We start from the raw sequence: 26665 nt of genomic DNA on the forward strand, positions 1-26665 counted from the left end.
AGTACAGGAAAGAGATTGAAAAATTCAAACCCAACAAAACTTTTGCTCAAAATAAAAATTGGCGGCTTCTATGTGACAAGAATATACATATGCCAAGTATTACAAGGAACAAAAAAACCATCACTACTTGGGAGCAGAATGAACTTAGTCAGTAAAGCTGACTTACATCACATTAATTTTCTCATACTTTCTATGAATAATTACAACATATGATTTTGTGTCACAGCTTCAGAATTTTCACTTTAAAGAAGTATTTACTATGTTTGCTCTTGAAAATACACATTTTTTTCTACAAATTTATCTGAATAATAGAAGAACTTGTTTTAAGAACTCATGCTCATCAACACATATGATGTGCCCATGCCCAATCATGCATGACTGGTACTTAATGCAGAGTAACATTGAAAGTGAAATAATAAAATTATTGTATTAATGCCAATATGTAGTTTAATTATGAATGCCTTTGGATTGATTATACATTTTATCTATACCATATACTTAATATATATATGATAGATGAAAATATTATGTATTTTTCAATTTAAAAGGGTTTCATTTTTTTTTCAGCAGAACTATTTCTGGCTTAATTTCTGATGTTGACCTGAAATATCCATTGGTATTTGATGAAGATACTGTAACAACAATTCACAGCCCTGTCAGCACAGTAATGTGTAACAGCAGAACTATTCTCCATTGTCAAATACTCACACAAAGTCTACACTGAGTGCAAAGCTGCTGTTGAATTTACTTCATAGCAAAACCAAGAGTTAACACTGATGATCAGGCCTATAATTATGTCAAACATTGTATAAACAAGACTTCATTTAATGTTCATTGATTTAAATGGAAAAAAGTCACAGATAGACAGAGAGTCTTTTCTTTTTCTTAAGACTCTACATCTAAAATTAGTTAATCCTCAATTGTGTGTAATTCTTATATATTTATATCCAGTTTAAAAACAACCATAAACACTAAACTTATGAGTGTCTATAAATTAACGCAGACATAAAAGTACTAATTCTTTGTATTGAGTTATATTTAATTGATTGATACATCATGGAAGACAATAAACAATATGAAATTCCAGTGTCTTCTACATCTATTAAACAAAATCCTTCCATTTGTAATGAAGGTCAGGCAAAAAAAGCAAAAGAAAACCACAATTTGCCTATGAGTTGCCCCAGGTTAATTCTCAATACAAATGCCTCAAGAAGCTTAGTATTTGTATAGATTTCTTCATTAATTAAACTGCAATTTTCAGCTGGTGAACACAAGAAAACAAACAAGAATTGAAACACTGTATATAATTATAGAGAAACCAACACATATTCAAGTGCATCCCCAGGTATGGAACTGACTTAATTATATTGACTTTGGATCAGTTATAGTTAAAATGCCACAGGTTTTCTCTATACATGCAGAGAAGCTTTGAATGATTTACCTACTTAATGAAGAAATCAGTTGAAAAAGGAATAAATTAGCCCTGACTCTTCCTGTCCTTTTACAGAATTTTGTTCAGAACTTTATTCAAATTCTTTTTTAGTGGGAAGATGAAACCAACCCCCCAGTTCTAGTTGTGAACATAATTTAACTGTCCCTTATCTTGAGTTTAAGCAGTTTATGCTTATTGTAGGTGCATTTAAATTAGTTTCTTTTTACTAAACCTTTTATCTAAACTTACTACCAAACTCTCCTACTCATTGACTTTACATATTTATTTCTATATACATACATATAAAATTTGTTTGTAAAGGAGGGAACAACCTAAATACCATGATGACTTCAAATAGATGAAGTTGACTCATATGCATTCTGTTTATATTTGCAACAGCTTTTAAGACAGCCATAACTAATTAACTTAAAAGTGTAATTTGTTTAACCAGTTGTCTAACAACAGGTTAAAACAGTTGTTCACTTGTAACTTTGCTTGTTTGCAGCTGATGATTTAATCTCCTGCCAATAGCACAGGAATTTACAGAGCTTTAAGGTCTGATCCACAGAGGAGTGAAATCCCATAAATTTCAATTAGGTAGGAAAACTCTCACTTAAGATTAAGGAAATTCAGTAGCTAATCTTACACTATTTACTCCAGAAGAAGGAAACAGATTATACTATGACTTTTAAAACCTTAGAGACTAAATTGAGTTATTAAAATTGCATAATTTTACACAAGAATTTGTCAACCAAAAAAACCAAAACCAAACAAACAAAACAAAAAGTACCCCTGGCCAAGCTGAGATTTTACTTGATTTTACTTCACTGTAAACAGTCACTGTCACGAAGAAGAAGGAATAGAATTTCATTGCCAAGTTTGAGTGTAGCAAGAAAATACCCACTTTATGCCTTATATAGAACTTATGTTTTATAAGAAAGATCCTAATATAGTTTTCATACAAAATAAAGAATTTTAATAAAATTAATCTGATTGCAAAAGGTAACAGAATTCTTCAAAGCATTTGAAGATATAAAGAAGTATTAACTGGCAGTATTTACAGAAAAAAATTAATGCAACTACAAAAGTAAGCTCAAAGCATTATTTTGTTCAGCAAGATTTTCTGCTCTTCTGAAAAAACAGATTTTTTAGAAGCACCAAGTTACAGGTACTGATACAGAGGCTAAAAAAATGGGTACATATCTGCAATGAGAATACAGAAAATGCATGTAAGGAAATACAGAAACTCGTCTGTAACTTGTAAGGCAGTTCTTGAAACTTTCTTTCAATCTTTAAACTTCTCCACATTCTGGTTCAGTGAATGCATCAAGGGGTACTAAAATTGGAGAAATATCTGAATAGCATCATCACCCTCAAGGCATCCAGGTCTCAGAATAGACTCTTCTTCAGCATTCTGGCTAGAAGAGGAGGAAAACAGGAGAAAAGAATGCAATGATGTAGCAGAATTGTCACTAAACCCAAGATAACTTATTTTCAATGATATTTAAAATGTCTTAACTCTACTCACCTTCTCCTGGATTTCAAACAGATTCTTCAGCTTTCATCTGACTGGTCCTGGGTCACTACACCTTACAGTGCTCTGGGTGCTCATCAGTACTGTCTTGTGTGACTGTACTAATTATAGAATGAAAAAGAGGGATTTGCTCCTAACATTTCTATAATGAACAAACATACTATATGGGAAGTCATAAAAATATACAGCACTCTCATAGGGGAAATAAAATTTGGAAGCAAGAAATCAGTATGATGCACGGATAACACACATGCTTAGTAAATTAGTGAGAGTAGTAACTATCTGTACAAAGGTATAAAACCCAGAAATCCCAAGCATCCATAAATGTGAAAGAAACAACTTTTTAAATTTATTCCAAGAATTTTTTTATAAACATTTGCATTTGCAGTAAATGAGAGATGTTTGAAAGAGAATTTTGAATACAGTGCACACAACTCACATAGTACGATGACAGCCTATGCAGTGTTTTAGCATATGTAGACCAGAATACGAGCAGAGCCTGACAAAACCTAAGAAGGCAGACCTGGCTAAGAGTCAGGAGTCACGCTTATTAAATGGAACTCTCAAGGGTATCGTGCAATCAGAGGTCACAATCGAGGCAACAGAAGCAATGTCACGATATCAGAGAAAGGGCCAATTCAGACCTGCTCCCCGACAGGCAGTGAGGTCACGGCTTGCGGCAAATAACTGTATTAAAAGGGAATATTCTCTGCACACTTTTAGAACTGTCATCTGAACAAACAAAGCCAGGTCACTGGTAGGTTAAATCAAAACTTTCTGGCTTACTGGCACATAGCTTCCTTTCTTTTTATATTCACTGCTAATTTCTCAATTACAAAATATACATCAGGTACTAAAGCAAATACTCAATAAATTTAACTTAAAAATACACAGCAGAGTTTAAATTCCTCCTTTTTAAAAGTCACATTATATCCTTCACAAGAGATATCACTGGTCTCTTCACGTGAAAACTGCTGAGCTTGCTTCTTATCGAAAACAAAAAGCATGCATGTGTTTTAAAGAAATGTCTTTCCACAGTCAGGGTCTTAGTCAGCCTGATACTCATTGTGTACTTAGAAACCATTTAAAAAATATAGTTATTGAAAATGTACTTGCTTAATGATGATTGGGAAAGTGAAGTTCTTTTGTCTGGGTACTTGGATTTCCTTATCTCATTGTCTGGACTATGTTATCTATGACATTCTATAAATGTGCTAATTTATTAAGTTACAACCATGTAGGATTGGGAACTTGACAATAAACCTGCAAAGAGAGAACAATTCTAGAATGTCATGTAAACAAAATTGTATTCGAAAATACTATCTTGAAATGCAGCTTTTCTTACCAATACGAGAAAAAAATATACAACCACAAAATTCAGTCATTCTACCTTTTTTATATTCACAAGCCAGATAAAATATCTGCAGTGCATACATCAAACTAGCACAAACCTACAGATTTCCAGAAATTGCTAACATGTCTTGATAAGAATTGAACTGCAAAGTTATGAAGTAGGAAAATTTACATTACAGAAATAACACTATAGAAGTTACATAGGTATCACTGCATGATTGTACATTTTCACTAAAATACCTGAGTTATTTGGAATTCCTTGTAAAATTATGTAGGTCCACCACATATTCAATTCTGGATTACATGAAGTTATAAAAACTATAGAACTTTGCTGTAAAAGCTAGTATTGAACAGCATAAAACTTGAGATTCCTCTATTTCAATTTAAGAGTGCTGTTTTGATATTTTGCTTGAAAAATGTAACTGAACAACAACATTATTATTTATAAAAACAGAAAGATAATTCAATGTGTGTTTAATACTAAACTTGTGAAAATGGTCTCTTTGGAATTCTGTAGATCTCTGACCTCATTTACACCACTAAATCTCCATAACACCATAGTTCCCATTACAGAATAGGAAAAAAACATATTTAAAGCAAATTTTAATAAATTAATTTTTCAAATTAGTTAAAAGCTCTGTTGTGAAGGCCTTCCTTTCACTTCATTCCTGAAAGTGCTTAGAAGAATGCAATTATTGAAATCTATAGCTACAGGAAACATTCCTTTAATGGTGATTTAAAACATGCCCTGCAATCCAACTGTAGCAATATTTGTACCTATAAAATGTTACTAAGACTACATTATATTCCTTATTCATATCATCATACCAAATAGAAATTCTTTTGCAAGAGGAACATTTGTGCAATGTAACATTCGTGACAGACACAGAGTCTGTGGCCTATGTTTAAAAACCATTTGCATAGTAACATGATTTTAGTGCTTGAAACACTCATTTTGGAAAGCACTTTGAATATATCTGACTATTCACTTTCAATGACATCTTCATTAGCAATTGTTTTTTGAAGTGTAAAAAAATGTATTGGCTACTGTTCAGTGAAAGCAAAGCAAATAAACAAACCACCCCAATATTGACCACAGTCCCCAGGCATCCAAACAAGACAGCAACAAATTCAACAATTACTTTTAACAGGGCATGCTAAACACAAGTTTTGCAACACTTTATTCTAAAGGAAATTAACCAAACCTATTCTCCCTTACCCCCTTCAACCAAATCCATTTGGATTTAACTTGTTGCTAAAATTATCTGTCTTTTGCACTCTAAGACCTGGGTCATGACCTTACTTAGGGACAGGAAATAGTTATCAGGTCACTGAATGGTCAAACGAAAAAGGATTTGAAATGCTTTGGTACTCAGGGATCTATTCAACTAAAATGATTGCCTTATGTAGTATTAAAAGCCATGGATCTGAACGTGGAATCAACTTGTTTACATTTACACTGGCTGAGATGCAGATATCAAATTAGAAAGATTTTGGACATAAAGTATCAAGAAAAGGAGAAAAAATAAAGGTAAAATTGAAGGAGGCTCAAATAAAACTATCTGAACTATTATATCATCTTATTCAACAATTAGATGAAGTAATTCTTAACCTCTGATGATATTTTTGGTGAAGTCTCTCTCCTATTGAAGTCATCACTTGGTAGCTTTTAGCAAAAGAACAGTAAGGGGCGGGGGTTTTTATGTGCATGCAGTTCCTTTTAGGTTGACAAAAACTGGTAAATTAGTATGTTATGAAAGCACAGGTAACCACCTATACATTATGTTAAATCCTAGTTTTGGAAGTTTATTGGAACAAACACTCTAGCTTAGAGACCACATTCATATCTGGTGCACTAATAAAAGCCTTACGCCACCACAAATTACAACAGTCTGAAAAATAGCAGAGTCGGGAACAAAGAAAAAGTACACAAGCAGGTGAAATATGTGGTCAGAAACTTTAAATATCCGACTACAGGAAAACTAGAACAATAAGAATTCATAATATTAGTTGGTATGTATCTATGGCAAGTACCTCCTGTCCAGGAACTTCAGGCAAATAGAATTTTTTTTTTTTTTTTTTTAATTGAATGTGAAAAGAATATTAATAAAAATTTTATATGTCTAGATCATTTATAAATACTCAGACACTGAAGTGCACTGCATTAATTATGTTTTACATATTTATTTTTAAACATAATTTCAGGATTGCTTCGTTCTATGAATACTGAAAAAATGCTACACTATCATTGACAGACAGGAGGCTAGAAAATTAGGCACAGATTTTATTTTTTAGTTTTATTTTCTAATAAGAAACTGGACCAGTAGAACTATGTAACCAAAGCTTGAGTGTGTGCACTGTAAGGCCCCTGCAGTCCTTTACAAGTTTTCAGCGCACTGCTGTTGTGAACTGGGTTTGCACTCTGCCAGCAGAGCAGCTCTGACCCATGGAGAGCACTCCTTCAGATCAACACTGCCTCAGGCTTTACTGCTTTCTCCAAGAAGTCTTACATTTCAGGCATCAAGTTGAATTTCTTCTGGAGATGATTAACCCAAACCCATGACAGATTTTTTCCAAGATATCCAACTCCTTATGTTTATTTTATCCTGGCTCTTTTTGGATGTACTGGACACAAGTAACCTACTCATTTTACATGTTGAAGAGCTGGTGGAGAGCCATTAATTCCTTAAAATGAGAAAATATTTCAATGCAAGAGTTCTGTTGTGTGAGCTCAAACTAAATAATAAGAAACAAAGCCATAGAATTGTGATTTTAAAAGATAGACCCCCTTCTGCCCTGCAAGCTTCTGTAACCCATTTTCATTACATTTCAGGACACATCTTGCATTCTCTGAAAATGTGTTATTTTGTCATTTTTGTCAGTGCTGTATGGATTAGAAACTGCTTCCCTAATGTGGCATACAGATTTAGAGCCTGGGAGATATGTAATAGTTACATTTTACTGCAAACATGGCAATTCAACACATAGAATTGAAGCAAGGCCAGATTTCAAATGTGGTTATTAATCCTTTTGAGACAACACATCAATGAAAGATGACTCACTTTAGAAAAAGGATGTTTACAAACACCGTGATTCCTGGGAGTTGATGCCATTAATATTTCTCCATTAAAAATAAGATGAAAATAACTAACACATATTATCACTTACAGTTCAATGTCTTTTTAAATGCTCTTAAATAACAAAAGACAAAATATTGAAAGCCCATATAAAGATGAATATTTGCATTCCAGCCTCAACACCTTCTCTTAACTGTCAGGTAGATGTGATTTGTCAAGCATCAGTGATTTGAATCAATATAAATTCTCTTAAACATCACACAGTGTTTTAAAATGTATTCATATTTTATAATACAGAAAATCTAAGAAACTATGTTGATCAAGTGCAACAATATTTTAAAGAACTCACAGAATGAACTAATAGTTAACCCTAAATTCCAACTTTCCAAAGTCTCACATTTTCACTTTCAATTATCACTAGTAATAATAATCTATAAGAATGTTTTGTAATAATTTTTGTTTTAGACTATAAGGAGTTTATATAGTTCTTATAGTTAGGAACTATTAGAAAGCTGGAAAACAGATGACTAAATGGATTCTTTGATTTTTATCTTCCAATCATATCACAAAATCACAAGCTCACTTTACTTCTTATTCTTGAAAAATAAATGTTATTTCTACTGACAATTTCAACAGAAATAAATAAATACTGGCATAATTAAAAGACACCTGAGAAAGCATAATCTATTCATTATCAAATTTGTATTGGTGAAATCGGTCTTAACACTATACCCATTATATTTTCCTTGGTCACCATGAGCATAAAATGACAGGAAATACAGCACTGCCAATTAGAACTATAGGTTCACAAACTACAGCAAACATATCTTGTCAACACAGCCCAGCACTTTTAATATAGTTAAACTTCCAGGCATAAATCATTGCTCACATTTTTAGATGAAGTCACATTGCACTGTTTTCACTTTGAAGTGTATGGCATAGATGTGTCAGTGATGGAGATGGATATGACTAATAATAAATATACTATATATGCCAATAAATCACCCAACTTACAAAATTAAATAGAGCACAGTCTATGAAAGTCTGTAAAATAAAGTGAATCATATCCAAATAATACTTGGATAGTTTGAATGGATTTTCAGCTGATCTACTGCATTCTTCCAGCTTGCACTACAGATTGGAATTCAGCTTCTTCTTCCACTGAACAAAAATTGTTTGGATAACCCACCAAAACCGTTGAGGAAACTGGATTAAAGAGGACCCAAAAAGACACACACTGTTTTCAAAGCTTGTAGCAAAAAAAAAAAGTGCTTCGCCTTAGGGCTTATGCTTTAGTTTTCAGCTGCTGTACCGGGATTAAGTATTCACACTGTTGGCTAGAAAAGTATCCTTCCTCTATGTAAATGAAATTACAGATCCTATAATTAGGGACCCAGAGATGGCAGAGATTCTCTGTTATACGTTCAGCCAGGACTAATTGGAACTTCTCAAGAGGAGTAAAGGATAGATTTTTCCTTCAGTTACTGGTGTACTTTACCCAAAACAGTCAAGACTATTTTACATTAAATTAACAACTGAAATGGCCTGCAGACAAGAGGACAAGCAGTCATAAAGCTTTCTAAAAAATATGCTTTGATGCAAAATAGGAAATTATGACAATTATCTGTGTGCCTTATAATGTTTCTAAAATTTTGAGATCTTTGAAATGTCACCATCTACAAACCACAAAATATCTCCAAGAATATTCGTTGAACCAGAATATTCATTAAAGAAGGCATACTTTGTTTGTCAGCTACCTGGCACTGAATGAAACTCAACAACCATGATGGAAGCATAACCTTATCTCATCAAAGAAAGCAGTGTAATAGACACAGTCCCAGGAAACATCCAGCAAATCATCAGGAGTACATCAAGTCAGGCTTCTGTCTGTCTTCTGGGTTTTGATCAGGGTATAATTTGTTATGAGAAACAGTAAATATATATTTATACTTGCATATTCTACAGCTTGCTTTACAACTTACTAAAGTTAATGTTACAATAAAGATTCAAATATATCTATTTATAGATATAAATAGTAATATTCATTTAATTAATAGTTGTAATGTATCTATAATACAGTGACCACATACATTAAATTAATTTTAAAGAAACACTGAAACTGCATCTGACAGAAAGTGTTAGGATTACAGAATGTATATTGATACTAATAATTACACCAGAGAGTAATTGTTCATAATCTACTTCCCTTTCAAAACATACAAAGTCATAAGTGCCACATTTATTGAATTATTATACCTACTTATACTCATGGTATATGCTGCTATATTTGTGTGAGTATAGACACATGTACTGTATGTAAATATATTGATGTATACAGATACATATACAGTAACGCATTGAATTACATTCCCATGGTTTGTGCTTTCACATGCTGCTTGTATTTTTAAATGGTAAGCTCTTCTCTGTGAGAACAATATTTCCTCATGCTGTTGGCATGGTGTGTGTATTATAGGGGGGCTTATTTCTGACTAACTTCTGTGTGCTGCTGTGATTCAAATGGGAAATAATGGTCCCTGGTGGGCTTAACATCACTGAGTAAAGCATGATGACTCATCCAACATTTAAGAAAATTTTATGAATAAATTTTGAATATTGATGATAAAAACCTCAAGTTTTGAAAATGTGCTTTCCTACAACGTCAACTTAGAGATGTACGCATTATCCTATGGGATTAAAGTTATGCACAAGTTTTCAAAATTTGTTCTCAGCATATTGCATATCAGCTTATCAAAATTTTGTAGTAGTAAAATAAGAAGGTAAATTATGACAGAACAATAATCTCAGGAAAACAAAGGCATCAGATATTAACCTCATTTATTTTCACTATTTTTATATCTCTTATGCTTTTATTTGTTTCTGTCTTCTTTGTACTCTTAGACAGAAAACCACAATAAAGACAAAAGACATTCATCATACATTTAAACTAGATTTCTTCTTAAATATTCATTACCATGATGTGTTCCAGTCTGAAAATCTAAAACTGTTCTAATTGTTTCACTTCCTAGGGCATCCCCTTTCAAAAGTAGTGATCCTGTTATTTAACAGATAACACGTGTGTACTTGCTGTTTTGCTGTTGATGTTGACTTCTCCCCTCCATTTCCCAATTTAAAGAAATAGAGAAGGAATATATAGAATGTGCTTTTTTTTCATTTAGTTGTTTATGAAGAAGATGGTTTGGAGTTCAAATTTTCTACCCAAGAAATCACTACAAGTTTGTGAAAGTAAAAGGAGGAAGTTTATTTCCACCATGCAAAGAATATGTCTGGGTTCTATCACCTTAAAATATAATGACCACAAGACTTATGGATATGGAGTGAAAACATTCCACCTTTTTGCTACAGAAAAAACTCCAATGACAGAACAGACCCAAAGAGATCTATTGTAGGCAAAAGAGGAAGAAACGCTTAAAAGGTAAGAGGGGAAATGGGAAACAAGAGAAGACATGTCTGATAACTCTGTGAAGTTATCATGCAGGTGCAAAGTGTTACTAATTCTATAGAAACTCCTAGTTCTGTCTGATGATACCTCACATACATATAAATGCTCTCTTTCTAATTCACAACGTAAAATTTTCTGGACATAATGTCTGAAGTAGCAATGCCTCTGGTCAAGCAGAAAAGTATTGCTTGTCTTCTTGAAGGCTCAGCAGACTGCATGTGAGCAGCCACAAGCAGTGAAAAAAGTTTCTGTTTATTAGCCTGTTAGAGGAGTAAAACTGTCCTTGAAAGGTAATTAAAGGCACCACCACTAGGCTTGCCTTTTGATATCCAATCTACCTTCTCTCCATAAATTCAAAAAGTAACTTCCATAGTATTTACAATGTGTACATCAGCTTTTCAAATGAAAGGGAAATGTTTTCAGGCAGAAGCAAATAAACTGGTGGCAGGAAAGCTAGGCTAAACCTCCACTGACTTTGGGGTAGCAAACTTGTAATCAGGCTTATCTCTGATATGGTTTTGAGCATTCCTACAGTTGTTTCTACTCTTGGACATTCACTTTTTCACAGGCACCCTGCATGTCGTGTTTCCTCAGCATATGATGCATTCTGACCTATGCCACAGAAACATGAGATACTGGGAATGCTCAATCAGGAGCAGTATGCACAGACTTTCTACAGTCAAGGTAAATTCATGCTTGGATCCAAGGAAAATAATAGTGCAAAAATATTCTTCTTCAGAATTCACCAAGAATCATTCCCAAACAAATTTGAGCATGGACTTACGAATGTGAGGCAAATCTGGGCTTCCATACAGCTAAGTTAATTGACTGAATTGCAATTCATGTACACTCACATTTATTTCACACCTGTTTCAGACATGTTCTAATTTTTATCCACATCCAGTAAATGCTAATACAGTATAATTTGTAATTTTACTTTGTGAAACTGGGAATAGAACAGATTTCATATAACTATGTCTTTGAAAAAGATAAAAAGATAGAGGTGAGAATGTTCTGAGTACAGTATTGAGTTGCAAAATGAATCAAAACAATATAAAAACAATGTCTCTAGAGCTAATTGTCTTCTTACAAAAAGGGCATTTTAAATAGACTTGGCCTTATTTTAATTGTACAGAAACCAAGGAGTGTTTTAACATGAATTTCAACAGTAAAAGAGCTACATCAATATTTAAATATTTTTGAAATACTTATGAAAAAGAATTTCATATTTACATGCTGAATGTTCTTTCCTTGCCTTCTGTCAAATGGTGTATTTCTGGGGAACATTTATGAAAGTACTTTGTAAAAAGACATGTTAAGGATTTTTAGGATTTAATGTCTAGCTTTAGAAAAGGTGGCAATTAAACAAAGAATTTGAAGTGATATTTCATTTATAAAGTTTTATTCTAGTACACTGTATTTTATATCTCTCTGACATGCTTTGACATTTTTTATGATGAAGATTTAATAATAAAACAATAAATAAATAAGTTAGGCTCCATCTCCCCGTGAATTAAGCTCTAGGAGCACCTTCTGCTCTCCACAATGAATTGAAATTGAAATGTTTCACTACTGTAACTTGAGAAACCCAGGAACAGATAAGGTCCTTAAACTTCTGCCTCTTTCTATTTGTGCATAGTGTTTTGTATTTCACTTAGGCATGTTTAAAAGACATTGCAAGATATATATTCTTATACGCATAAAATGAAATATTGTTCATACCTTCAAAGTATCCAGCATTTATAGGCCGTGTCTTCCCTGGTGGTTTCACAGAGAGATGTTTATTTTCATTGTTTTTGAACAAAGCCAGGCGCACAGCTGGGTCTAGATGACAAGAACAAGTTAAAATCAAAGGTCAGACCTGGCTCATTCATTCCTTCAAGCAGTTTTTCACCTTTAGTCACTTAATAAATGAAAATACCTTTAAAAGTAGGTTTTATATTCACAAAGGATTACACTTTTTAAAATAAAGCCATATAAATACACATGTAACTGAGAATCAAAGTCATTGTTTTGCAATTTTACCACTGTTGATCTTTCAGCTCACTCATCTACAAATCAAAAATAAACCCTGAATCATGTATTTGAAGAAAATATTTTTTAAAAATCTGGATTCTAAGCTCCAAATTAAAGCAGAAATATTAACAGGTTATATATCAAGCAGTGTTTCTAAAAGCTTTGGGTCAGAATTATTCAGCAGTCTAAATCAAGACATTTACACCTAAAGAACGTTAACAGGAGGCAGCTTATTTTCTGAGGCTACACTTGTAGATAATAAACTAGTCTTCCTCCATCTTCCATCCTAATTGAAATTAAAAAATACCACAGAAGTCTATATGCTGAAGTAAGAAATCTTGATTAGTTTTTTAACTGCTACTTTTAAAAATTTGCAAAGAAGTAAAGATGAGCAGATAGCAGGTAATTGTACATAAATCTATATAAGACATGTTCCTAGACTGGTAAAAAAAAAGTTTAATTGCTTAATTAACAAAAGCTAAAGTGATGCAATACCCATACAAGTCAGGAGAGGGGATTTTCACATTTTATTTACAATGTGAAAGAAGAATTTTTTTGCTTGGCACAGGAGGAAAGTTGGAGTTTAAAGGAAACAGTGTGTTAGAAGGAATGTGAAAATTCTGGGCACAATGCAGAATAAAGCAGTGATAATACTAAAAAAAAAAAAAGTAGGGACTGAAAAGAATGTAGAAACAAAAGCAGATACACAATGATGAGCAAAGTATAGAGAGTTTTGTAGGTATGGCATGGAGCAAGGTAACATGAGTAACAGAATGCCAAAGAAAATATAAAAGAAAAATGTTTGACACGGTTATGAGGACACAGTAGCCCAAACAAATATATCCACTCTCAGGTATACATGAGAAACAAGGAGGCAGAAGAAGCTTCTCTACAAAGATGACTAAAAACTGTCTGAAAAGGGTAGAAATTAGTAACAAGGAGAAAAAAAGTAATGGAGCTTATCAAGAAAGCAGAAATGGCAAGTGAAGGATCTAAATTTTCTCAAAGAACGCACATGTAGCAAAAATGAATATGTGAGACACTGCCAAAATAGACAGAGCAGGAAAACAGGTTATGGAAGACTCAAAGAGGAATCAGACAGAATACATTGAAATTACACTATTAAGTTACGTCTGGTGCTTCATTCTGAGTCTGTTACATGATCTCATTAGTGTTTTTTGAGAGAGTTTATAAGACCATGATAATACTCCAGCAAAGTAAACAGCTTTTTTGTCAGTTTTATTATTTCTGTATGACTAGAATGTCCTGTTAACATGGTGGGAAACAAATTGTTATGAATTTGAACAACAATTTGTAAAGTTGGTTTTGACTGTTTCTTCACAGCTGTAGTAGACACTTCAACAACATAAAGGGAACATAAAGATATGCTAAGAGCTCAGCTTTTCCCCAGAGAATGGGAAGATCAATTACAAGCCTGGAGAAGATCTCTAATGGGGTGTGGCACTCCAAGAGATAATGCACTGGAAAGACACATCCAGACGTTACAGTGCTCTTGGTCAGCCCAAACTGCAGCAGCATGTTGTTGACAGGATATTCTTAATGGTGCTAACCTCTCACAAAGCAGCAAACTTGACTAATGAAGGGATCCTGGCCAGTGGGGTGGGAGTAAATTAGGCCATGTCTTCTTTACAAGGCAGAATCACTGATACCTTACAATTTGTTATCTCAAATTGGCTAAGATCCTCTCTCACGTGGTGCGGGATGATTATAGCTTTCAGGTTAATCCAGAGGATGTAATATTTAAAGTAATTTTAACTCATTTTTACTACCTAAATTCAATTAAACTATCCAAGAAGCAAAATAAATAATGATTAGCTCCATTAGTTTCAAAGGTAGATTATTAGAATAATTCTGATAATGGGGTAATTTTATTCACAAACTGTATTGCCATGTTTATAGATTCTTTCACTCTGTATAAATGGATAAAGTAGTCTTCCAACTAAAAAAAAATTGTATCAGACTAGTGTTTGTCCGAGTAGCAAATGTTTGGGACAGAGAATCACAGTAAGACCTGGGATTAAAATACCTTGAAATTGTATTACATTATACTTTAAAAGTTCTCCTTGAAATTTTAGGTAATAGAAGCTATAAAAAATATTTTAAGTATGAATTATTATTGTCTGTTTTATAGTTCTAAGATACATGGTCATACAAATCCTGCACATAGATAAAAATTTACAAATAAAATTTTTATAATTGTAATTTTTCCAATATCTAGCATATAGCGTTGACAAAAAAGACTTACAACTTGTTCCAGTTTTATGCCAATTACAAAAACAAGTGTCTCACTCCAATAGAAGACCAAAGAAAAAGTGACAAAATAAAAAAGGAAAAAAAAAACCTCTTAAAACAAAATGCAATTGAAAATTTCCAAATTAATTTTGATTAATTTAAAATAATTCCTGAAATAATATATTTTTTCCTATGTGGGTCTATTAACATTGTTCCAAAATGTTTTAAAAATATAATTTTTTTTTAATCCAACCTCCCACCCAATTCTATGAAAACGCCAAGTCCAAAGTTAAACTATACTAAAGATTGTTGGTGAAGTCACTCAGTTATTAGTCCTGAGTTAGATTTCTCAAACATTTACTTGTGCAAAGTCTTCCATGAACTGGGATGAAGGGCAAATAATGGAAATTGTTCTTCTAAGAGATTTCTATCAGAAGATTTATTTTTGAATCTTTGCAAAATTACTTAAAGTATCTACATGGATTTAACACAGTGCCAGACTAGAATTTGTACCTACCTGAATCACCTCAACCATTGCCTACAGCTCTTCTGTTATTAAAAATGAGTCCTTTTCTTTATCTAGTCCCAAATGTAAGAAATATTACATAGATTACTTCATAATACTAGTGCTTTTCAGTCTCTGAGTGAGCTGGGGAAATGAACTGCATATATGCTTTCATGACATTCAATCAAATATTTTAGATTTCACACAAAGAACTGTGAAAGAGTCCAATAGTTCAAAATCATAGAAATATCTTCCTGGATTCTGGCATACTCATTTAAATATGGCTTATCAGATGACAATCTGTGCTCTCAGTCTAGAAACCAGGGAGGTAATTTACATTCCTTGACTGCCTCCAAATATAGAAGTTAAGTTGGACAAACACAAGATATGCTATGGAAACAATATGAAAGGAGTAGTTACTGCATGATCTGGCACCACATTCTTAAACTTCTCGTTAAACTGAAAAAATGTGAAACTGAAAAAATGTTTGCCATTCAATTTTGTTGTGCAATACTTGTAATTAGGAAAACATAAACATAACGTGACAACTTTAAGGAGATGATAAGACCAGGTTGTACACAGCAACAGATGCTTATCTATAACATAAATTCATTTGGAAGAAAGACCAGATTTTGCTCTGTAATGGCATAGCAATTAGAACTCCAACTCATCTGTGGCTGTAGTTCCCAAAAGATACTTCTACACAGAACTGACAATCACAACAAAAGTAGCTTTTTTCTGTTACTAAGAAAATGTAGATCAACGGTGATTCGTGTAATGTGCTTAAGTTTTAGCTTTCATGTTTTTCAGATTCTGTGCTGCCTAGGTGTGTAGTTCTGAGCCTCTTATTAAGTGCCAGTAAGCTCTTTTCACAGAGTAGGTAGACAAAACAAATCCTTTTCCTGCTGGAGACCAAGGACAACGAGTACAACTTTCAGGCCCAAAAGCATAAACAACGGTGGACTGAAGGGAGGAACTAGAAGGATGAGACCTCAAAACCTGAAGCTATAACTGGACAATTAAACCCCAGTATGCAAATGGACCAAAACTTATAAAAGTGTAAGACCTCGTGACCAGTCATTGATTTTTGTGACCATTTTTAGTCCTTGGGTGTAGCCCTGGTCAGGCTCTTGTCCTCTTGTCACCAAGGTGTATTCTAGAGGCCTTTCAACAAATACCTACTTTATTCTCAAGCTCCATCCAGTCTCTGTTTCAGGTCAGCCTTCCTAAGGTATCAGTGTAACAAGAAATAATAATATGCCCCAAATTTTTGTTCCAACTATTGTAACTGCTTTGGGGTTGTGCATTTGAGGAAGGTGGTTGAGTTTTTTACTGGGTTTTATTTAATTTTTTACCTAGTACTGCATTGCTGTCTAAAATTCTAAACTCAAACTAAAAGTATTTGCTGACCTTTATGAAACATCTTTATTATTGTGTTCTGGTTTTAGTGATCAAGGTCCACTACAGTTGCTTTTTATGATTTGGGTTTATTTTGGTTTTTTTTCATATCTATGTGGCATGAAGTATTACCATAAAATCATAGAACCATTAAGGTTGGAAAAGACCTCCAAGATCATTAAGTACTATGTTTGACCAAACACTACCATGTCAACTAAAGCATAGCACTAAGTGTCTTATCCAGTCATTTCCTGTACACTTCCAGGGATGGTAACTCCATGATCTCCCTAGGCAGCCTGTTCCAATGCTTAACTACACTCTCAGCGAAAAAAACATTCTACCTGATGTCCAACCTGAACCTCCCCTGGCACTGCTTGAGGCCATTTCATCCTGCTTTGATACTGGTTGCCTGGGAGAAGACACCAATCCTCACCTGGCTACAGCCTCCTCTCAGGGAGTTGTACAGAGCAATAAGGTCTCCCCTAAGGTTCTTCTCCTCCAGGCTAAACAACCCCAGCTCCCTCAGCCACTCTTTGTAGGACTTGTGCTCCAGACCCTTCCCCAGCCTTGCTGCCCTTCTCTGGGCATTTTCCAGCACCTCAAGGTCTTTCTTGTAGTCATGGGCCTGGAACCAGACACAGGACTTGAGGTGTGGCCTCACCACTGCCAAGTACAAGGGGACAAGCCCTGCCCTGGTCCTGCAGGTCACACTATTGCTGATCCAGGCCAGGATGCCATTGGCCTCCTCAGCCACCTGGGCACATGCTGGCTCAGGTTCAGCTGCTGAAAACCAGGATCCCCAAGTCCTTTTCCTCGGGCTGCTCTCCAGCCAGTGTTTCCTAAACCTGCAGCACTGCCTGGAATTGTGATCCAGCACTTTACCTTGTAGAATCTCATGCAATTGGCCTTGGGCAATCCAGCCTGTCAGGATCCCTCTGCAGAGCCTTTCTGCCCTCCAGCAGGTTACCATAGTGTAATCTTCAAATTTACTGCAGGTGCCTTTGATTCTGGCCCCCCTACCCCCACCTCGATCGTGGATTAAGAGATCGAACAGGTCCAGCCCCAATACTGAGCTCTGAGGAAACCCACTAGCAACCAGCTGCCAACTGCATGGAGCACCATTCACTACTGCTGTGCGGGCCATCCAGACAGTTCTTAATCCACCTGCCCAAGCCAGCTCCTCCAGGAAATTGCTGTGGGATGAAGTATCAAAGGTTTTACTGAAGTCCAGGTAGCCAACATCCACAGCCTTTCCCTCATCCAGCAGGTGAGTCACTTGGTCATGAGATCAGGTTGGCCAAAGCAGGACCTGTTTTTTCTACACTCATGCTGGCTGGGCCTGATCCACTGACAAGAGAACTTTTTTTTTTTTTGAGATTAAAGTGTTAAACAAGAAGCAATACACCAGTGTAGGAGAGACAGGCTTTCAGCCATCTTAAAAGAAAAAGAAGTTAACTGAGAGGCTAATGTAAAATCCACAGGATGAGGGAAATTCCAAGTTAAGCAAGAAGTTTGGTATTATTGTGCCAAGACATCCTTAGGAAGCTATGATTGTTATGAGTCACAGCCACTTAAGCACTCTCACTTCAGTGAGGCTCAATAATGTCTGCTGTATTTAGATTTTGAATTTAGAATTTCTGTATAGTATTATGCACCTAGATTAACAGCAATATTTCTGACATTATGCCAGCTTTACTTGGCTGGAAATTTTCTGGTTTCTTGCCCACACTTTTTGTATTACCTTACAGTATAGTAGAAATAGTTGAAGCAGACACAGCATAGATTTTGTGTCATTAAAATGCAGACCACAATTTTAACTACATGAAGAAGCATACATAACAGTAGTGGATTAGGGCATACAGGCCTTAAGGCCATTAGTTGGTGGGACTGGTCTGCTGCAATATAAGCCTTGCCTGAATCACTCACCATTATAAGGTTATGCTACTTTAAGCTCTCTCTCCCTTGCAATACAAACCACATGATTCAATGCACTTGCTAGTACTTTCCATATTTTTTTATTTACTAAGAAGATATGTGGCCAGACATATGAGGTAAAATACTTCTCAGTTATTTGTACATATCTAGAGTTTAACTTTGTACTTCAGCAAGTTGTTCTAGCTTTTGTGTCTAGGCAATGGAGAACTATAAGCACTTTTACAGTGAGACTCAAGTAGCCTGATTTTGAATTATGTTTTAAGAGGAGATTTCTTTCCATAAAAAGATGCAAATGACTAACTCAGATGTGGAATTCTATAATTATCAAATAGATACCATCACTGTTGCACTAGTAGAAGACAAATGTTTTATATGGAAAATAAAAAGGAATAAATTTCCACACCTGAATATATTAAGGATCAAAGCTGCTCAGGGCTGTCCAGTCCAGGTTCCAACCCAGCAGATGTATTGACCATATTAAAGAGCAACTCCATAACTCTCTGAATGCAAGCTGGTTTAACACTTTGCATTTGTGAATCTCAGGTCTAAGGCAAAGGACTTTGACAGCATTTGGAACCAGAAAACATACTCTGACAGCTAGTTTGTTCCAAGGTTTGTTCCATCAATACCTAATCATTAGCTGCAAGTAATGACATCCTTACAAAGAATGATCAATAGCACATAAAAAATGTTTGGGACTGTACTGCAGTCTCAACATAAAAGCTATAGGTTCTATGTGAAGAGCCGATAAGTTATTTGTATCTAGAATCTTTAGAGTTTTTGTTGCTTTGCATTTCTCCAAGCTTGAAGTTTTACTTCCAAGTCAGATGTGTAAGTAGATATAACATTGAAAATTGATTCTTTATATCTTATAATTCCCCCTTCTAAGTGGTTGCTGGTTACTTACTTTCTGGTGGGTATGAATGTTTATCACAAACAAAATTATTTTCTTGTAGTCAGCATACTTCAACTACTTTAAATTAGAAAGCTAAAAAGGAAACAGTTAACTTTAAATTAGAAAGCTAAAAAGGAAACAGTTATAACACTGAAGACAGGAAAATCCAAAAGAAAGAACAGAAATAGCTAAAACTTTCCATATGCAGCATCACTAAGTACAAGATAAATGAACCTCATTTCAGTGGAGATGAAGGCAATAGGATGGTAACTTCTATGGGAACATCAAAAGACAATATTGACATTTCCTTATTCAAATGAATTTCAATCTGCTTTTGAATATTAGAAGGAACAAAATCCCTCTTGTAATTCCTGCTTCAGAAGGGTTAAATTCAAAGCAATAGCCTAAGAGTGTGAGCTGTCTCTCCCTAGTTACACTGAAACTGCTAAAAGTAACCTAGCATGAGCTGTACCACCCAGAGATCTAGGAAAGATACTGACAGCTTCACGGGTCTGGTTACAGTTTCCTGGTCTGGAGCTGGCTTGCCTCCGGATAAAGTGTATCCACTCCAATTTAAATGCTGAAAAGTCCCTCTGTTGTACCAGACCCTCAAAAAGACCCTGACTTGCTCTCATCACTTTCAGAGGATGTACCTGATGGAAACATAATTATATATGTGGAGATTCTTTTCATATGGAGAATATTTAATCAAGATAATTTTTTAGTATAAGACCAGAGCTTTAAGTTCAATTAAATATAAAAATACTTGTTTTGATTGACAATTTCCATTAGTAATTTTCATTAATAATTTCCTTACTGATCAAGGAAGGAATGACTGTCAGTGTGCTGTTGAGAAAGAACAGTCAGCTTGATAACCTTTTTACTGAAAAGGGATGGAGTGAAATATTTTCAGTCACATTCTTTTGGTACTGGAAACTAAGCTTTCTGTTCATATGAAAAAATTCTGTGATTTTAATGACTGAGAGAGAAATCCATACAGGCAAATTATATACACAGGTTATTTTTGTGCTTGATGTAACAGTGAGAAAGACAAAAATTTCTATATGAGGTAGTGTCATGAGGAGAATATTTGAAACTATAAAAACATTGGGCAAAAGTTTTTTCATTTTTAAAAAAGACTAGCTTATATATAATATACTTTGAGAATATTCCAAGCATTACATTAAAAAGCTCAACAGCCATACATCATATTGAATAATCTGAAGAAACTGAACATAAACATACCCAAGAAATCCATTAGAACTACAACAAAAATAGGATAGCAAATTTGATATGCTCAATCAGACTTCTAGGACTGGATTAAATACTAACATTAGAGAGACAGTATATGGAGAAAAGAAGATACAACCTAATAAGTTTTACTCATTGAAAAATTATACAGAGGACAAAAAATGGAATATATCTAAGAAACCTCAGCTGCAGATCAGCTGCAGAAGAATGGAAAAATTACATCAATATAACCATTATTTTAACTGTTGACTTACCTAAACTTTTATTATTATCTTTTTTAGGTTTCATTCTGTGGGCCCTCTTCAGCATTTTTTTTTTTTTTTTTTTTTTTTTTTTTTTTTTTTTTTTTTTTGTGTGTGTGTGTGTGTGTGGTAATATGATAAGGCACCATGGAAAGCTATGAAGAGTTTAATATAATAACTTTAACTTCTTATCCACATACTGTCATTTCCACAAAGCATGGTTTGGTGATTACTTGATCACCTACCCTTTTTATTTTTTTTTTTTTTTAACTATAGATCATTTTTATCATATTTAGACTTAGTCATACATAGGCATGGTATTTAAAACAGAAAAAACTTTGCTTAAATATATCTGTAGGTTGATTTTTTTCCCTTCAAAGAGTAAAAAAATCTTTTAATATTTTCAACACTTAACATAGAAGAGTTCTGCAAAGTTATGCAGAAGAATGCAGATTGAGATACAAAAAATAAGTAAATAAGGGTGCATTTTCTAAAGATCATTTAGTGTCAGGTCCTATTGCAAACTAGGGTCTTAAATGTTTAAATGTTCTCTGTACTATTAATATTTGACAAATATGTTTATTAATATATGCCAGCAGTATTTCTATTAGCATATCATATTAACAATTAATGATTCTAGGAAAGGTTCATTGACATTAGAAGTATTTGAGAAGAACCAGAACACAACTGGATGAAAAGCTGGATAAGTTTTATCTATTTCCACAGTAAATATATAATTTTTAAAATATAATTATTTACTTTCATATATATCAAACTGTTGTCTTCATAAACAGTTCTTGCTTAAGTCAAAATTTTTAACCTAAGATTTTCCCAAGAAGAAAATACAAGAAGCACATCATGCAGAAATACAAATTCCACATCTAAAAAAAGAGATACATGAACAGGAAGAAATAAAATTTCTGTTTACCATAGCTGTCAAATATTCAACTTCAAAATCCAGTAGAATGGTTTTAAAAATCTAAATCTGTTGATTTAAACTGAGTTGTTTTTACTGAATCACACTCCATCTTTATTCAAATTAATATTTAATGTTGTACAAGCAAAGTTTTTAAAAGAGAAATAGTATTTTAAGAATGGAAAAATTACATCAATATAACCATTATTTTAACTGTTGACTTACCTAAACTTTTATTATTATCTTTTTTAGGTTTCATTCTGTGGGCCCTCTTCAGCATTAGCTGTGCAGTAGAAATATCCTTAAACCCCCTAAGGGAAGAAAATAACTTACTAAATATTTCACATGTATTATGTTACACCAGCTGCATATTATTGTATAATACACGTTTTGAAAATACTGGTATGTACTGATCCATAGTATGAAACTCTCTGAGTTACAGAGATAGCTGCAATTCTTATCTTAACATTACATTATTACAACTTATTAAGATAGTTTCCCAGACACATTATTGCATAAATAATTACTATAATTTTTACTTTGGTAGAAAACAGAGATTCTTCAAAAGTGGAACTTAAAAAAAAAAGCAAGCAACAAAAGCCAACTATATTATACCTATTCTTGGAAGTCACTGTGTAAAAAAAAGAACTTAACATACCATTCTTCTGATATTTTTTCTTCTTTTTCAGACATAAATAAAAATTCATTTTTTTCTTTCCAATTAGAAAGCTGTGACATTGTTTCCTTCCCTGACCTGGAAACAAAGTATAAGAGCAGTACTGAAAGGTAAGTAAATAAGAAAAGGTCTGGAGTTACACTATTTTACAGCCTTTGTTATTCTGCAACTTGTTTGTGCCTTTTAAAGGAACTTTTGAAGCTTGGAAATGATACCAAAAAAAAAAATCCATTTTAATACTCCATGAAGGTTTTATCTTGGAGAGTAATAAAAGTCTGCCATCAATTTCAAATGTTTACATTTCAATTACTTGAAGCATATTTCAGTCCTTTCACATAATGCAGCTGTTTAAGAAATCCCTTTTAATCTTTATCTAGTCTTAAAGATCTTTATTTCAACATCTATTTCATAATATATACAAAAAATAGAAGTTTTATTATTTATAGTCAAATGTAAATAAAACTACACATATATATTCTTATATTCCTAATTATGGTAGTCAATGAAAAATAATAACTGAATATAATATATTGGGTTTAGAAAGTAAATACATTTTAACTTCACTAATATCACATTAACCAAAAGCATCAGAAAATAGCCTCTTCCTTAGTTAAACTTACCTGCTATAGAAATGGATTTTTTCTGCTGAGTATGAATGTGGTCTCCTAGCACACTGCCAAACTTCCTGTGGTACTAGTGGCAAACTATTTGATTGCCCACTGGCATCTGAAGGCCTAGAAAACTTCTAAGAAAAAGAAAAGGAATGCAGCTGATTGGCCCCATAAGTTTGAGTTCAAAATGTGCAGGAAAATCTTCACCAGGGTTTCCAGAGTGTATCACTATAACTGAAAGGATTCTTAATGGTGATCTGCCCATTATAGACCTTACTTTCAATTAACTGAATAGGACAAAAAGGTGACTTTAGTTACACTTAACATCCCCAAATATAATAAATTATACATTTATAAGACTCCTTTCTCTTAATTGTAGGAAACATTAGTAATATTATGCTTGTAGTAAGAATACAAAACCCTACAAAAACAAAAAACCAAAACTTCAAAGTTTATCAAATATCTAGCAGACATTACAGTTCAATGACCTTTAGCTTTTCTGAAAACATTCAGCTGTTGTCGTATAATGCAGATCTTAGTATTTTTAAAGTAGTTTGTCAACTAGCAATTTTTAATCCATTGCCAAATGTGCAGATGAAGTACATCATCTTTTTTTTCTGCTACTGTGAAGTAAAGTGTTGAAATAAATCCAAAATAAAGAAAAAAAAAAAAAAAAAAAAAAAAAAAAAAAAAAAAGGCAAATGAAAGAAAATCCAAAAGAAAAATTGCATCTGGAGATGAGGAGGAAGTCTGAGACTTCTAAAAGTCATTGTGTTTTTAAGTCACTAAATTGTCGTATTAATCACCCCAGAATAGCATATCCTTAAGGAATGAATAAAGACTGAAGACTAAGTTGTTTCTGTGACATGTTACCTTTGGCCAGTGGAGCTGGTTTGAGAGCAGGAGTGTTTTTGAAGGGAAACGGGTGGAATCCAGAGTTAGCCATTCCTTCTCTAACGCAGCCTGCATGAATGAGCAAAGTCAAATTGTACACTGATAAAATCACTTTAGTTTTGATAACTCTTGCAAGGTCTCTTTTAAATTGCCTTACATACTTTGTACATCTTTTCAAGTTGTATATCAGAACTGCCACCTGCAGAGCATTCACACTCAAAGCACCTTTGGAGATGCTGTGCTGTACTGTTTAATTTTAAACATCTCTGATCAACAGTATTTGTGGGTTGTGGAGGTTCTTTTTGGGTTTTGGTTTTGCATAAGATGCAACCCCTCTTACTCAAATTCCTGTAATTTTATTCCAACATTGCTTGTAAACCCAAGTTATTATCAAAGACTGCCAAACTTCGAAAATATGGTGATATGCCCATTATAGACCTTACTTTCAATTAACTGAATAGGTCAAAAAGGTGACTTTAGTTACACTTAACATCCCTAAATATAGTAAATTATGCATTTATAAGACTCCTTTCTCTTAATTGTAGGAAACAAAACCTACAACACTTAAAGACATAAGGAACATGAAGAGCTTTGTGTGCTGTTTTTGACTGAGTATTCTATGTCCTGATATAGTTGCCTGATTCTGTCAAATTTGTTTTTGTCGAACTGAACTGGTGAGTAATTTTCATTGAAATTTGGGGTTAAAAAATAAATTCTATATAATGTCATATGCTTCAACCACACAGTTTTATTTCTGATGTAATGGATTATTGAACGGGAAACTAAAATAACGGTTGGAATGAAGAAGGGTGACAGACTTAGTTGATAACTGGTGTCCATAGCACTTTAAGGAAGAATTCCATTTTCTTTCATAAAAACAAACTCTAGACTTTGTTTCAAACCCAACCTGTACATGACTTGTTTTTCTTACAGGTCCTTGAGGTCTTTTTTACAGTATTTTTTCAAAATATTCTGATAAGTGAGAGAATCAAATCACCCTCACACAGTCAGAAAATACCACTGAAGAATTTGGCTTAACTTACAGGGCTCGGTCATTCACGTTCCTCTTACTTCAATAGCAAAGAGCCTGGGGTTCATTCTTTTGAAAATGTCTGCTTTATAAAACTGGACTGTCTTTCTCCCATTCATAAAATATTTCAGATTGTACTTATTTCTGAGCCTGAGAAATTATCCTAAGTTTGGATATCTTGCTGTGTAGTTTGTGTAAACAGGACTTTGTATGGCCTTAGATTCATGAACATGAAGATCTTCCCAAGCCTTTGAAATTCTGAGAGACAAAGAATTGTATTCCAGGTATTTTGCAAAGTTAGTTCAGGGACATGTCACATAGTTTGGTGGCTCTAAGATCACTCTTCTTGCTTCCATTCTGAACAAGCTTTGAAAAATATTGTTTGATTTTATTTTCATGTCTTAAAGGGGATGGATTCCTACATCTGATTGATTCCCTGCTTCTGGAATTCCTGTTATTTGATTACAGTATGTTTTGGGTTTCATTCCTTTATTTAATAAATCTGGAAAATTTCTATGCTCTCATTATTAACAGATAACCCCTCTCCCCTTCTTAACATTTCAATTCATGATAAATATAAAATATTATCCATTTTATCATACCTCCTCTCTTGGGTAGTTGTATATGTTAAGAAATCTATGTAAATAAACTGTAGAAGCATGCAATAAATAAGAGGTATCTTTCTTTATCTAAAGAGGTATCATTCTTTAACTTTTACAGTTATCTACAACCCACTAATTTACCTCTCCTCAGTGATGTGATTACTCTTATGCTAATAACCACTGAGTGGTTGATTCACACAATTGTCATTAAAAAAAATCCATTCCAGAAAGCAGACTGTAGTAAATCAAATCCCAAAGGTGATCAGTTAAATATATGACATTGGTGCAATTTGAACATAGAAGTCTGAAAAGTTCATATCATCAGAGATAAAGCTACAACAATTGAAATTTTACAATTGCCTGGGTGCTATAGGCAGAATGGTCAAAAAGAAAAGCTATGAAAAAGGTACAACATCTAAATGAAAACTTTCAGTGAAAATACATATAATTCCTTCTTGTGCTCTTTAAATTTACTTCTCAATTGCAATATGCAAATCATATTTTAAATTTTTCAGATGAGGATTTTTCACTTATTTTCATGACTGGGCATATAATCCAGTCAACAGTGCTGGTATATACAGCACT

General features: G+C 33.7%; 1 protein-coding gene across 8 annotated transcripts in view; it reads right to left on the minus strand.

The window, feature by feature from the left end:
* LRRIQ1 (leucine rich repeats and IQ motif containing 1) overlaps positions 1 to 26665 on the minus strand; it is a 110076-nt gene that overhangs the window by 31185 nt on the left and 52226 nt on the right. For 6 of the 8 annotated variants that reach the window (XM_063396383.1, XM_063396384.1, XM_063396382.1 and 3 more), the window contains 5 exons: positions 24428 to 24517; positions 23564 to 23688; positions 22926 to 23021; positions 22493 to 22578; positions 12579 to 12680 (listed from right to left, as the gene is read on the minus strand). In XM_063396383.1, coding sequence (XP_063252453.1) covers positions 12579 to 12680; positions 22493 to 22578; positions 22926 to 23021; positions 23564 to 23688; positions 24428 to 24517 — 499 coding nt within the window. Of the gene's footprint in view, positions 1 to 1045; positions 2851 to 2960; positions 3068 to 12578; positions 12681 to 22492; positions 22579 to 22925; positions 23022 to 23563; positions 23689 to 24427; positions 24518 to 26665 lie in introns of those variants that run through there. The other 2 variants (XM_063396386.1, XM_063396385.1) reach the window with 2 other exon arrangements.

Source organism: Prinia subflava, chromosome 4 (genome assembly GCF_021018805.1).
Source record: "Prinia subflava isolate CZ2003 ecotype Zambia chromosome 4, Cam_Psub_1.2, whole genome shotgun sequence".
Taxonomy (NCBI): Eukaryota; Metazoa; Chordata; class Aves; order Passeriformes; family Cisticolidae; genus Prinia; species Prinia subflava.